The sequence below is a fragment of the Drosophila kikkawai genome, chromosome 2L, assembly GCF_030179895.1.
Source record: "Drosophila kikkawai strain 14028-0561.14 chromosome 2L, DkikHiC1v2, whole genome shotgun sequence".
NCBI classification, from domain to species: Eukaryota; Metazoa; Arthropoda; class Insecta; order Diptera; family Drosophilidae; genus Drosophila; species Drosophila kikkawai.
In genome coordinates, this window is record NC_091728.1 from 26,929,496 (window position 1) to 26,942,860 (window position 13,365).

A 13,365-nucleotide genomic window follows, 5' to 3' on the forward strand; every position below is an offset into this window, starting at 1 on the left:
GGGAAAGAGTATCTTCGCCTTTGGAATGGATGGGAATAGCTCCTGGTGCACCAGCTTCAGCTTGGCACCCTCCCATGCGCCTCCAACTGGCCGACCGCTTGCGTCAGCCACTTTCTCGTCGGGTCATCCATGCACTTAGACACCATTCTGACACCATTTAGCCACCCACCACCATCAAAGGTGGGCATGGGAGCTTCGGGATATTCCTCCATCCGTGCATTCAATGACTCAACGAGCCGCGCATGCACCATCTTTCACCGCGCCTCGGTCATTTTGCCGGCTTCATCGCTTCTGTCAATGAGTGCCACGATCAAATGTCGTTTGGTCACCTCACTGACTTTTGGGGTCTTGTTGGTCTTGTTGGTTTTTCGCCATTTTGGGAGGGCCTGCCTTCTTCCATACAGGCGCTCTCGGCTGAGCGTTGCCTTTTGTTGGCAAGCGTCTCCTCCACCTTGTTGGCGAATCTGGCTGTCGATATCATGTGGGGGAGTTTGGCGAAGTGAAGCCTCCACTCAGCGATCTTCTCCTCGGCCCAGTTAAGCTTTACCTTCTCCACTGGGGATAGGGCGGCTTTTTCCTGGAACCGATTCTTGATGGGGAGGGCAGCCTTGTACAGCGCCTTGGCCTTCATTCCCTCGCTTGACCGCTTTGGCCCGTCCCTGCGCTGGGAGCTGGTGCCTGGTTTCGGTGAGTCTTTCTTCCTTCTCTTTGGAGAGCTGCACGCTCTCAAGGTCCGAGTCTGTATCGACTATGGCACGTGAGCGGCTCAACTTCCCCTTAATCGTTTTTTCGGAAGTAGCGTTGCAACTGACATGACCGTGTAACCGCTGGCGACAAGCAGAGAGGATTGCCTCCCCCCCGTGCCCGCCGGTGGTAGCGGTGACGCCTTCCACCGACGTTTGAGCTAACATCCCAGCCCTGATTTTTTCCTTTAAACCCTCCAAAATGGTTTCTTTTTCGGGGGTACCACCCAGTTCCCAGCCATGGCTAATGGTTCACATTTTTCGGCTTTTTGGGCAGAAGGAATTGAACCGTAGCCTTTGCTGTATTATCGCGGACGGGGCAGTGCCCAGCCGGCATCGTCGCACAATGGGGTTTTTGACCACTTTATGTTGCATTTAATCATTTTTTAAAAGTGCTTTAATTAAAAAGAAAATATTGGGATTGTATTAACAAAACATGGAACTGTTATTCCCTCATACTCAAAATGTTAATACTTAACAGCATATGTTAGCAACAGAGCTGTTGCATCCGAAAGCGCGTCTGCTAAGTTTGTAATTTTTAGGAAGTGATCTTTGAAATTAAACTATTCGTGTAAGACACCATTTGCAAAGGAAAAAACTAATGAACACTGATTTCACAGGTTTTAACTACATGTTAAATGTATTAATTGTTTAAATTGTGCGTGTTTATACTGACATTTTGTCATTTTATAAATGCACCTTAAGCTGAATTTTGAGAAACAAATTTCAACTTTGGGAAGAGTTTTGAAATAGAAGTTCGCATTAGTTTTCACTGCGTCCAAGTGGATGTTGTAGCGTTGTCAATTCTGAGCAAAAATCAGTTTGTCTTATTGTGCACTTGACCGCACTATTGGTGCAATTTGAATTTTTCTTAGATTACCTCACTGTTTTCAACGCCAATTTGGTAGCTGTTTGTATGGAAAAACACTGAATTCCGGTCTTTTGGATATTTTAGTTCCTAGGGAAAGCGATGTCCGATTGCTATATCGTGTTAAAATAGCAACAAATATAAGCTCCCAAAATTTCTTTAATTTATCTTTACTTTTACCCGATCGTTCCTATGGGAGCTATAGGAAATAGTTTCCTGATCCGAACGATTTTCATACTTTATGTGGCTAGGATCAAATAATGATGATTGGTAAAGTTTCATGTCGATATCTCCAAAACTGACCGAGTTATTAATTAATGCCACAAAAACTGGTCAAAAACCCCATAGTGCGTCGGGGAGGGTTCAGATGGAGTTTGTTAATGCGTTTGAAATGTCATACATTTTTCGTAGGTGGCACCAAAATCTTAGCTATAACGCATTATGCGGCCAACGATCATTTTCTGTGGCATTAATTAATAACTTTAAAACGAATTAATATGGTTAGGATTTATTTTTTAGTCAAATTTAATTAATTAATTTTCTGTTAGATTTATAAAGATTTAGTTAACCATGAATAACAAGAAAGAAAGCTAACTGCGGAACGCCGAAGTTTGTATACCCAAGCAGTTTGCAATTGTTTAAATTAATAGAACAAATTTATAAAAGTTGTATATATTTTAGATTTGAAATATCTAATATAATAACCATTATAACGTTTCGTTTTTGATGAAATCGGTGCTCCGGTTTCCGAAAACGGAAGATTTTGAAGATTTGAAAAACAAGCACCTTTTTTTGGCCGGAATGAAAAGTAAATTGTTTTTTTTTAATATGAAATCAGATCTTATTTAAAAAATAGTTTACTCAGTGGTCTATTGATGTTTATTCCACACCACCATAGGATCATTCTGGCACGTAGTTATTTTATAAACATTAATAGACCACTGAGTAAATTATTTTTCTCTTTTAGTAAATAAGATTTGATTTCATATAAAAAAGCCATAGTTTTTATTCCGGACAGAAAAAGGTGCCCGCTTTTTAAATTAAAAAATCGTTCGATTTCGAAAACCGGATCACCGATTTCTAGTTTGCTGAAGAGTCGGCTGTTTATGCTAATTAAGAATATATATACTATATAGGGTCGGAAATATATTCTTTACTGCGTTGCAAACTTCTGACTAAAATTTTAATAGTCTGCAGGGGTGTGATAAATAATATTCCACAAAGTATTAAACATTTTTCCAATAAGATGAAAATATAAAAATTTTTGGTAAATAGATAAATCAGAACTGGCCGAAAAACGAAACTATAAATAGCTATCTCCGGAATTCTAACTTTGTTGATTTTTAAAAGTTTATTTTGCATACTTTCAGAATTACAGTTTTTAGTTTATTTCAGTTTCGGGATAAATTTTATATGTACTTAGATTTATTCCTTAACTTGGATTCATGAAATTCTCTAAGTGCATTTATTCTTAACTCAAAGGCACAACATATGCAGTATATGTATATATATACTGTTTAAGAATTTAATACAACAGAAGAATTTTTAAAGCTGTTTACTTGTCAATTATTCCATTGGCTAATTTGTTTGCTAAGGAATCCAAAATTGACGTTGGTATAATTCTTAGACCGCATTTAGGCTTCACTTTCAAATTGAAGGTGGTAGTTTCAATATCAAACTACGGCATTGTAAAATCAAAATGCTTTTAATCGACCAAGGTTGGTCTCTTGTTATAACTGCTATAAGTAAGTATTAAAATTCTTTTAGGAATGCGGTTAATCTTAGTATCCTATTTAGTTGGAAGACATCTGAATGAAAGTACAGTCTGCATCTTTTTAAATGAGAAATTTGTGATCCAACTCCAACAAATTGAACAATATACAAGTTTAGTATTAATAAATATAAAATCATTAAGCGAAGCATTTGATCGGGATGTGGTGAATGCAGGATTAAAGGAGGATAACTTGCAAGACGAAAATGGTAATGAGCTTCTGCTTAAAATTACAATATCCATTGAGGTTACACACTGTCAGGTAAAACGTTATATTATTTTGTTGTATAACTTTATGTAAATCGTTTGATCGTATTGTCATTGGTCAGGCATTTGTTGTATTTGGTCCTGATATTATCCGTTTTGTGGATGCTTTTACCAAGGCTTCAATGTATTCAATATGGCGATCCTTATATAACAAATTCGTTTTCGCATATAATGCAAACGAGTTCAAAGAAGAGCTGAGCAAAAGAACGTTTTTCGAGGGTAATTATTATAGTCCTCCCTTTCTTCACCGCCTTTCTTTAATTTATTTCAGACCAAGCAAACCTTCTTTTTGTTGTACGAGACTATGCAACCGGTACTGTTTTCGACATTAAGACCAACAAATATGTGGGACCCAGAGCAGAAAATCCAGCGCAGCTAAGACTTCTTGATAGATACTATGTCTCCGAACAAAGATTTCAGGATGGAAAATCTCTTTTCCCGGACAAACTTCAGGATTTGAAGGGACGCGAAGTCACAATTGCTGGGTTCAACTACCCTCCATACACCGTTATTAAACAAGTAAGATTATTATAATATTAAATTATAATATAGAGTTTAAAAGGTGTAGGAGACCCTATTATTCGATTAGAATAAAATTACGTTAAGTTCTCTGTTCGAACTGGGCCGCTTTTATGACGAGTAAAAAACTACAGTGGAGTATACTCCATTGTGGGATTCTTAATAAACGATGTCTCGTATATTACTTAATACATGATTACATAACTGCACATTTACCCAACTGGTACCATGAGAGTAGAGGACATAACTTACAGGTGTTAAAAAGTCGATTTCCAAAAATACCTCATCAACATATAGGTCGGTGCTGTTGATGATCGATAACAGTCCATACAAATTACTGATGAAATTAACATGGGCATGTCATCAGTAAATCGTAAATCAGTAAATAATGTTAAAAAAAATGTTTTTTCGTTGATAGCCTAGTTTGTGACACGTATACGGGCACAAATGACTATTAGTAAGAACTAGAATAAAATAGGAATAGGAACATTAGCGATATAGAAAAATGGATCGGCGATATTATGAAAAACATTGGAATTGAATGAGCTGAGGGTCCCACTGGACCGATCGGAGGCTGGCCACACTATTAGGGCAGGATCCGCACAAGACTCTGGGCACACTGAAACATCGTCAGGGCTTATATAAAGCGGGCCACGACACTGGAGAATTCACTTAGCAGCCGACTGCGATTGGGTCGAGTTAAGCTCCTCAGTAGTTAGCAGCGAAGTCACTTTTTCCTATAAATAAATCGTAGTTAGAATCTCTCTGTGATGACTTTCGAGCCCAATGGCCGACTCTCGAGTCCGAAACTCTGCTGACTTTGGAGTCCGAACTGCTCTGTTGACTCTCGAGTCCGAATCTCCGCGCCGACTTTCAAGTCCGAACCTCTGCTGACTTTGGAGTCCAACGACAACTTCTTCGTGCTGATTTCGAGTCCAACAACCATTTTCTGTGCTGACTTTTGAGTCCAAGAACAATTTTCTGTGTTGACTTTCGAGTCCAACAACAAGTCTCTCTGTGCTTCGAATCCGACATCAACTTTGTTCTGTTGACTTCCGAGTCCAACAATAACGGGGGTCTGTTGACTTTCAAGTCCGGACACATCCCCTCGTGGATGACTTTCGAGTCCGAATAACCTATCTTCTGGCGGAACTATCGGTATCTTCCCTACCGGACAGCCGCAAACCAGGACGAGGGGGCATAATCCTCTAGCGTTCTACTCTGGGACTGGGTCGGGGTGGCATAGCGACATAAGTCCGACGACATATCTCCGCCCGGTACATTTTTCGGGCGGACTTATGTCGCTTTTTTTCCGGCGGAGTTAAAAATTTGTATGATGTTATCCATAGGCCCATTTATCCATAGACTCATAAATAAATATTAAATATTGTTGAATCAGAGACCGATGTTTCGTCAAACATCGATGCATCGGTTAACATCGATATCAACAAAAATATCGAAAACATCGGAAACATCGCTATAAAAAACCTTGATGCTCGATGCATCGATGTTTTCAGCATCACTAGTTCGGTGTGCCAATAATTTTGTTCAGGGAAATGTGACAGTTTTTTAATTTTTATAAAGGTAGTCTAGGTCCATAGGAATATGTACCATATTACAAAACCTCTTAAACGCCAGGTAAAGTTTAGATGGCACTGAACGTTTCCGGCGAAAATATATCAAAAAAAAAAAAAAAAAAAAAAAAAAAAAAAAAATTATAAATTATTGGAATGATATACAAGGATAAAATTAAGTTCATTTAGTTGGAAATTGATCAATATATTTATATAAAAATTGTTTAATGTAAATATTGCTATGTTTAATGGAAAAAAGGGTTCCAAAGTCAGACATGCTAACTGTGCCAAAAATTAAGTTCGTCACTGTATTTTCGCGCGGAGTTATGTCGCTTTAAAACGACATATCTCCGCCGAACTAGAAACGACATATCTCCGCGCGGAGCTATGTCGTTTTAAAGTGACATAACTCCGCGCGGAGATATGTCGTTTCTAGTTCGGCGGAGATATGTCGCGCGGACTTATGTCGCTATGCCTTATAATTTCAGTCAGAAGTTTTCAGCGCAGTAAACCCCTATAAAGTATATATATTCTTAATCAGCATCAACAGCCGAGTCAATCTTACCATGTCCGTTTGTCCACCTGTCCGTTTCTACGCAAACTAATCCCTCAGTTTTAAAGAAATTTGAATGAAACTTTTCATATAGTCTTCTGAATACTCTCACTGCTATATATGTCGGAACGGGCCGGATCAGACGACTATATCATAGCTGCCATACAAATGATCGAAAAATTTTTAGAAAAATATTTTTATCATCTTGGGGATATGGCCAACTTCGCTTTTAATTTTATGAAAATCGGACGACTATATCATATAACTGCCATAGAAACGATCGGTAGATGTAGAGAAAATGTAAAACTTTAATTCTCAAACTGTAAACAAAATACGTATAGGTAAAGTGTAATGAAACAACGATTTTTACGTGTTTTCAGTATTTAAATTTATAATATAAATATCAAAGCCAAATTATTATATGCTATGTTTAAATATACTACTTTTATATATTTCCTTTTATTTTTTCTATTAGTTTAGCTAGAATAGCTCATTTCTTATTGATCCAATTGCAAACTGCAAGGGTATACAAACTTCGGCGTGCCGAAGTTAGCTTCCATTCTTGTCTTACATGTTTTTGAGAAGCAGACCATATCAGAAGACATTTTAGTGACTTACTACTGTAGAAAAGTTGCATGCACACGCGAAGTAAACGGGAACTATTAAAAACACCAAATATGAAATGTTAATAAGTCCCGGTGGCTTTTAAGGCAAATTCTGCACAAGTCGAGACCGCAAGAAAAAAACACTTCCGTTCACTTCGGAGGAAGAATAGACAAAGGGTACAGCTTATGCGGATGACATAAGCATAATTATCGACCCTCAGCTCGATCATGGAAACAAGATATGTAAGTGGGCGGAAAAGGTAGGACTCAGTATCAACACATTATATATTACATTTACAGGTTTTCAGTAACAGTTTTACGTTCACAGCTGATTCCTATGGAAGCTATGTATATGTCATATGATAGCGTTTTCTGAAATAATGTCATATCTTAAACTAGAAGAAAATATGTTGAAAAACATGATTACTTATAATTTTGTTCTAAAATTTCTTTGGTCGTTTTTATGACACTTTTATGATAATTAGTCTAATTCCGCCCGTTCCGACTTATACACTAGTGAGAATATTAAGAAGAATATCTGCAAACTTGTATTCAGATAGCATTAAAATTAAGGGACTAGTTTGCGGCTTTTATATACCTACTTTATAGCCGCTGAAAAAAATATAATCGGTAGAAAGAATGGTTTAAGAAGGGAATTTAGGATTAAGGAATATAAAAAGGCAAAATGGACAAACTGAAAACTTAATCCTTTGACCTTCTACATCCACAGAGCACTAACGCCAATGCTCGCGATATAAATGTACCAGAGGATTCAGATCTCAGGAATGTCTATATCGATGGTACTGAAACTCGCATTGTCTTAACTTTCTGTGAACGATATAACTGCAGAGTTCAAATCGACACATGTAAGTAAATAATCAATAAACCTCAAACATAACTATATTTATTTGTGTTATATTATTTACTAATTTTTTTTAAACGTTTGAAAAACATCAGGCCTGCTCCGGTAATCGAAAACGGCAAGATTTTTTCGTTTTCGTTTTTGAAAACGAGAAATTGGTGCTCCGGTAATCGAAAACGAAAGATTCCTTCGATTTGAAACACGGGCACCTTTTTCTGGCCGGAATGAAAAGTAAATGGCTTTTTTTTATATGAAATTAGGTCTTATTTACAAAAGGAAAAAAATAGTTTACTCAGTGGTCTATTGATGTTTATTCCACACCACCATAAGATCATTCTGGCAGGTAGTTATTTAATAAAAAAAAATTTTCTGACCCCACCTCAGATTTGACAACAAAATTTTTGCCGTGTTTAACCAGTTTTCTCGGTTTGGCGATAGGTCGATAAGATCGCCGCAAAAAGTTATCGCCAAGGTTGCCATATTGTTGGTGGAACGAAACAGCCAGTTACAATACTTATAAAATATAAATGAATTCATTAATAACTTTAAAGGACCGCCAAAATGGTTGTTTATAAATAATGCTATTTAATTTTATTACTTAAATGGTCCAAATTAACCAAATAATTATTTGAGACCACCGGAATTAAAACTGTGAAAAGTGTGGTAGCATCTTAGGTGCCTAGATTTGCTTAAATCGACAATTTTTTGCCTTTTTCTTGCTTAGAAAAAGGGAAATTGTAAATATAATAGGCAGTACTTTACGTTGTTTGCTTATTACCAACAACACAAGTTAGCTGCTTGAGCAGTGAGAAACGATGAGAAAACGAAACATTCCGATAGCAGAAATTTGCCGAAAACCGGAGCAGCTAAAAACGAAAACGGTTCGTTTTGCCCAAAACGAAATCGAAAAAATTTTACGATTACCGGAGCAGGCCTGCATGTCTTTGCGTAAAAGCGCATTGTAGACATCTTATGTTTGAATCTGTACAAAATCCTACTTATGGTAAACAATACATGTCAATATCGAAAAAATGTGTATTTTTCGATCGTTGACAGTATGACAGAATTAGGGCAAAGTCGTCCAATATTCGGTTTGATTAAACTCACTATCTATCTAATTAACAAAACAAGCAAAAAATAATATTCAGGCCTGCTCCGGTAATCGTAAAATTTTTTCGTTTTCGTTTTGGGCGAAATCGTACGATTTTGTTTTTAGCTGCTCCAGTTTTCGAAAAATTTTTGCTATCGGAATGTTTCGTTTTCTCTTCGTTTCTTATTGCTCAAGCACTTGACTTGTTCTTTTGGTAAAAAGCAGACAACGTGAAGAACTGCCTTTTATATTTGCGATTGCTTATTTTAAAGCCGGGAAAAGGCAAACAATTATGGAGTTAAGCAAATTTAGGCATTTAAGATGCTGCCACATTTTTCACAGTTTTAATTACGGTGATCTCAATTAATTATTTGGTCAACTTTGACCATTTAAGCAATCAAATTAAATAGCATTATTTACAAACAACAATTTTGGCTCTCCTTTAAAGTTATTAATGTATTCATTTATATTTTATACGTGTTTTTAACTGACTGTGTTATTCCACCGACAATATTGCAACCTTGGCGATAACTCTTTGTGATGAACTTATCGACCTATCGCGAAAACGAGAATTCTTGTTGAACAAAATTTTGTTGTCAAATCTGAGGTGGGGTCAGAAATAAATTTTTTATAAAATAATTACCTGCCAGAATGCTCTTGTGGTGGTGTGGAAGTAATATCAATAGACCACTGAGTAACCTATTTTGTTCCTTTTGTAAATAAGATCTGATTTTATATAAAAAAGCCATTTACTTTTCATTCAAATCGAAAAACTCTTTCGCTTTCGATAACCGGAGCACCAATTCTTGTTTTCAAAAACGAAAACGAAAAAATCTTGCCGCTTTCGATTACCGGAGCAGGCATGATTAACTTTAAAATAATATTAACTTAAAATAAATAAATAAGGAAAACAGGCTTTTTCTGTAGCGGCGAAGTTTTAATACCCTTCTAGTTAGCAATAAGATCACTAAAAATATGGATTTGGGACAAATGCAATAAATAACCCTAATACTGTCTTCCCACACAGCACATTTGTGAGGAACGTTTGGGATTTTTCACAAATGTGAAACTCGTGTTCCCACACAACGTCAAAGCACATTCAACATCCTAACAGCTGACCGATCAGCTGTAGCCCATGAAAACGTAAACAAAGGCAGTCGAATTGGCAGTTGCAAATTTGAAATGGAGCATTTACCAACTATTTTGGCTGTTGTACAACAGCAAAAGGCACAGATTGCGTCAGAATTTATCCGCACTAAATTTAAATGAATTAAATGACATGGAATTTTAGTTTTTCTAATGATTTTTCTCTAACAAAGAGCAAATTCCCCGAAGAGTGTCTATAGGTGGTATAGGCATTCAAAATCTTTAAAATAAGGTAGAGGTAGGCGGTTTATATTAAATAGTAACAATTGGGGACGTATTGGGGCAAGAATATACAAAAAAAACGCCAACAACTATTTTGGGCATTCTTGTAGCTTTGGCGCCACATTTTAAATTTCATATCTCATTTGTTCCTCGCCAAGTTTGTTTACATTTTCGTGGTGAATGGTCAAATTAAGAAGAAGAATCAGAGTTGCACCGAAGAACTATCGCCTAACTATCGCCAAACAAACCGTGGTTAGATTTTAATGCTGAACTAACGCCGGGCCATTTGGGAAAATTCGGAACGGCAAAACCTTATGGAGCATTTGTTCAACGGATGTTGAATGCGCTTTAATGTTGTGTGGGAAGACCCTATTAGATTTTTGTTGAACTAACGCCGGTCCATTTGGGAAAATTCGGAACGGCAAAACCTTATGGAACATTTGTTCAACGGATGTTGAATGTGCTTTAATGTTGTGTGGGAAGACCCTATAACATGAGAGACTGAAAATGAATATATTTAAAAGCTCTGAACTTTTGTTCATTTGTTTTCTCATACAAATTGGCTTTTTGACTTGACTTATGATATTGTATAAAGTAATCCGATCTTCACAAAATTTAAAACCATTTTTAAAAAACATAGTAAATAAATATACGTGAAATATAGGTGCCCCGTCTCGATCTCTTTAAGGCGCTTAATTGTCCAGCCGAACTTCAGATTGGTGCGCTTGCATTTGCAACCGGGGCGGATTTCTAAAAATCACCACCCCATACAGGGAGCAATCGAATGTAGGTCACATAAAAGACATCCTGCATTCACAGTTGAGTACCACTGAGCTTCCAACCGTGTACTACGATGGTTGTCGCGCACATAAACCACCTCAATTTCAGGCCATTAAGCTTTCGACAAGATGCGTTAATTGTGGGTCCCTGAGGCGTCCCCTATATGCTTCATAGGTGGTAGGTTGAGTGCCACTGGATGAATAACTCTAATAGAAACAACCGATCGTGCCTCCTCTTAAAAAAAGACAGCTTGCAGCTAAGAGAAACTGCAACAATTGTGGTGTACCGATGTAAGAGAGCAATCTTAGCGGAAGAAGTAAATGTTGGCAAATACAATTACGATAGCGCGACATATTGGTGCGAGTTTTATCAACTGAAAGAATGCATTCAGAAGCAACACCCCTAATCACTGCTTCCAGCGCGGTAGCGATCCGACAAAATCGGTTTTAAAATATAGGTATTAGGTATAAAAACTTATTGGCAGATCAGGAATTCCCATGTATTTTGACCATGTGTCCGGTGTTCGTTTTGGTCAGCAGGTGTACGTCCCACATCGTTAGTGTGAAAGGAAAATTAATTGTATTATTATTATTATTTTACTTATTTTTGCATTAATTTTATATTTTAGTTTAAACACATCATTATTATAGTATACATATGTATATATACATATATATATCTTTGGCTACATACATAATTGAAATACAAAACTAAAAATAAATTTCTTATTTACTTATTTTCCTATTATAGCTGACGCCAACGACTGGGGTACCATTTATCCAAATATCTCTGGGGATGGTGCACTAGGTATGATCATTAAAAACAAAGCAGATGTCTGCATTGGAGCTATGTACTCGTGGTTCGAGGACTACAGATACCTAGATCTCTCCATGTACCTCGTACGATCCGGCATAACATGCCTAGTTCCTATACCGATGCGACTAGCTGGTTGGTATATCCCACTGGAACCTTTTCAAGCAACTCTTTGGTCTGCGGTGTTTTTATGTTTATGTATAGAAACAGTGGGTTTGATTCTAGCATATAGGAGCGAGCAGCAACTGTACTTGACACCAAGCGAACGCGTTGGATGGTGGAACTGTGCGAAATTCGGAATGTCAACTACCTATAAACTTTTAATATCACAATCTGGAAATAGCAAAGCACATTCAATTACAGTCCGTGTGCTCCTTTTTGCTTGTTTTCTTAACGACTTAATTATTACCAGCATATATGGGGGCGGCCTTGCCAGTATATTAACCATTCCCAGCTTGGACGAAGCGGCTGACACTGTGCAACGTTTACGCTCTCACCAATTACAATGGGCCGCCAATTCTGAGGCATGGGTGTCAGCCATACGTGGTTCTGATGACGTGAGCTCTTTTACACTTAAGGTTCTAATATATACATATATAACTTACGAAATTTATTTCGCAGCCTTTAGTCCATGACTTGTTAAACAATTTTCACATCTATGGGGATGAAGAGCTTCTTCGATTTGCAGAGGATCAGCGAGTGAGCATTGGCTTTGCTGTTGAACGTCTGCCCTTCGGTAAGAAGAATCTCTACTAAAAAGAATTCTCTTATATGTCAATGATCTCGCAGGTCACTTTGCCATCGGGGACTACTTGGGCCCACAAGCAATTGATCAGCTAATTATTATGAGGGATGATCTTTATTATCAGTACACAGTAGCTTTTGTGCCGAGACTTTGGCCACTCCTAGGACAGTTCAACTCACTAATTTACAATTGGCACTCGTCCGGATTCGACAAATACTGGGAATATCGTGTCGTAGCCGGTAACTTAAACTTAAAAATACAACAACAAGTCGAGAGCACTATGTCCGGTAGTCAAGAGGACATTGGTCCAGTCACCCTAGGAATGTCTAACTTTGCTGGAATTATTCTTGTTTGGCTATTGGGTTCTATTATAGGCACGTTCACTTTCCTGGCCGAGGTGCTTTTAACAAATTTTCTAAAATTTAATTTAAGTTCTTCTTTATTGGAAAGATTTAGTTATATCTGATATTTTTATAAGCCCAACTTAAGGGGTAGCTACAGAAGACAATTTTCGAGCGCTTTTTATTTACTTTTTCTTTTTATATTGTAGGAGGAACAGCGTTAAATAAGTGAGAGTTTGCCATGTCTTATAAGCTTATATAAAAAACAAACCACACAGCTTTTTTTTATCTAAAACATATTTTAATACCATACACACAGCAGTTATCCTGATCCATGTTTGGCCTGAGGACCTTCGCAAGGCAAGCACTCAGGAGAAGACCAAATATAAAACTAGAGCAACCAAATATATATGAATTCTATTTAAAAAAAAAAGTTAAAAATTTGTAAAAAAAAGTAATTAACTTA

At 37.2% G+C, this 13,365-nt stretch overlaps 2 protein-coding genes across 2 annotated transcripts in view; one reads left to right on the forward strand and one right to left on the reverse strand.

Moving 5' to 3' along the window:
- The window catches only part of LOC108083304 (guanine nucleotide exchange factor DBS), an 83,771-nt gene that overhangs the window by 23,220 nt on the left and 47,186 nt on the right, over nt 1-13,365 (reverse strand). The gene's annotated exons all lie outside the window — the stretch shown is intronic.
- On the forward strand, nt 3,657-13,201 carry Ir41a (Ionotropic receptor 41a). The gene is made up of 6 exons (XM_017169259.2): nt 3,657-3,868; nt 3,921-4,168; nt 7,631-7,766; nt 11,751-12,370; nt 12,435-12,549; nt 12,603-13,201. Exons 1-6 carry the CDS (start codon nt 3,772-3,774, stop codon nt 13,022-13,024), a joined length of 1,638 nt encoding a protein of 545 aa, XP_017024748.2. The 5' UTR covers nt 3,657-3,771; the 3' UTR covers nt 13,025-13,201.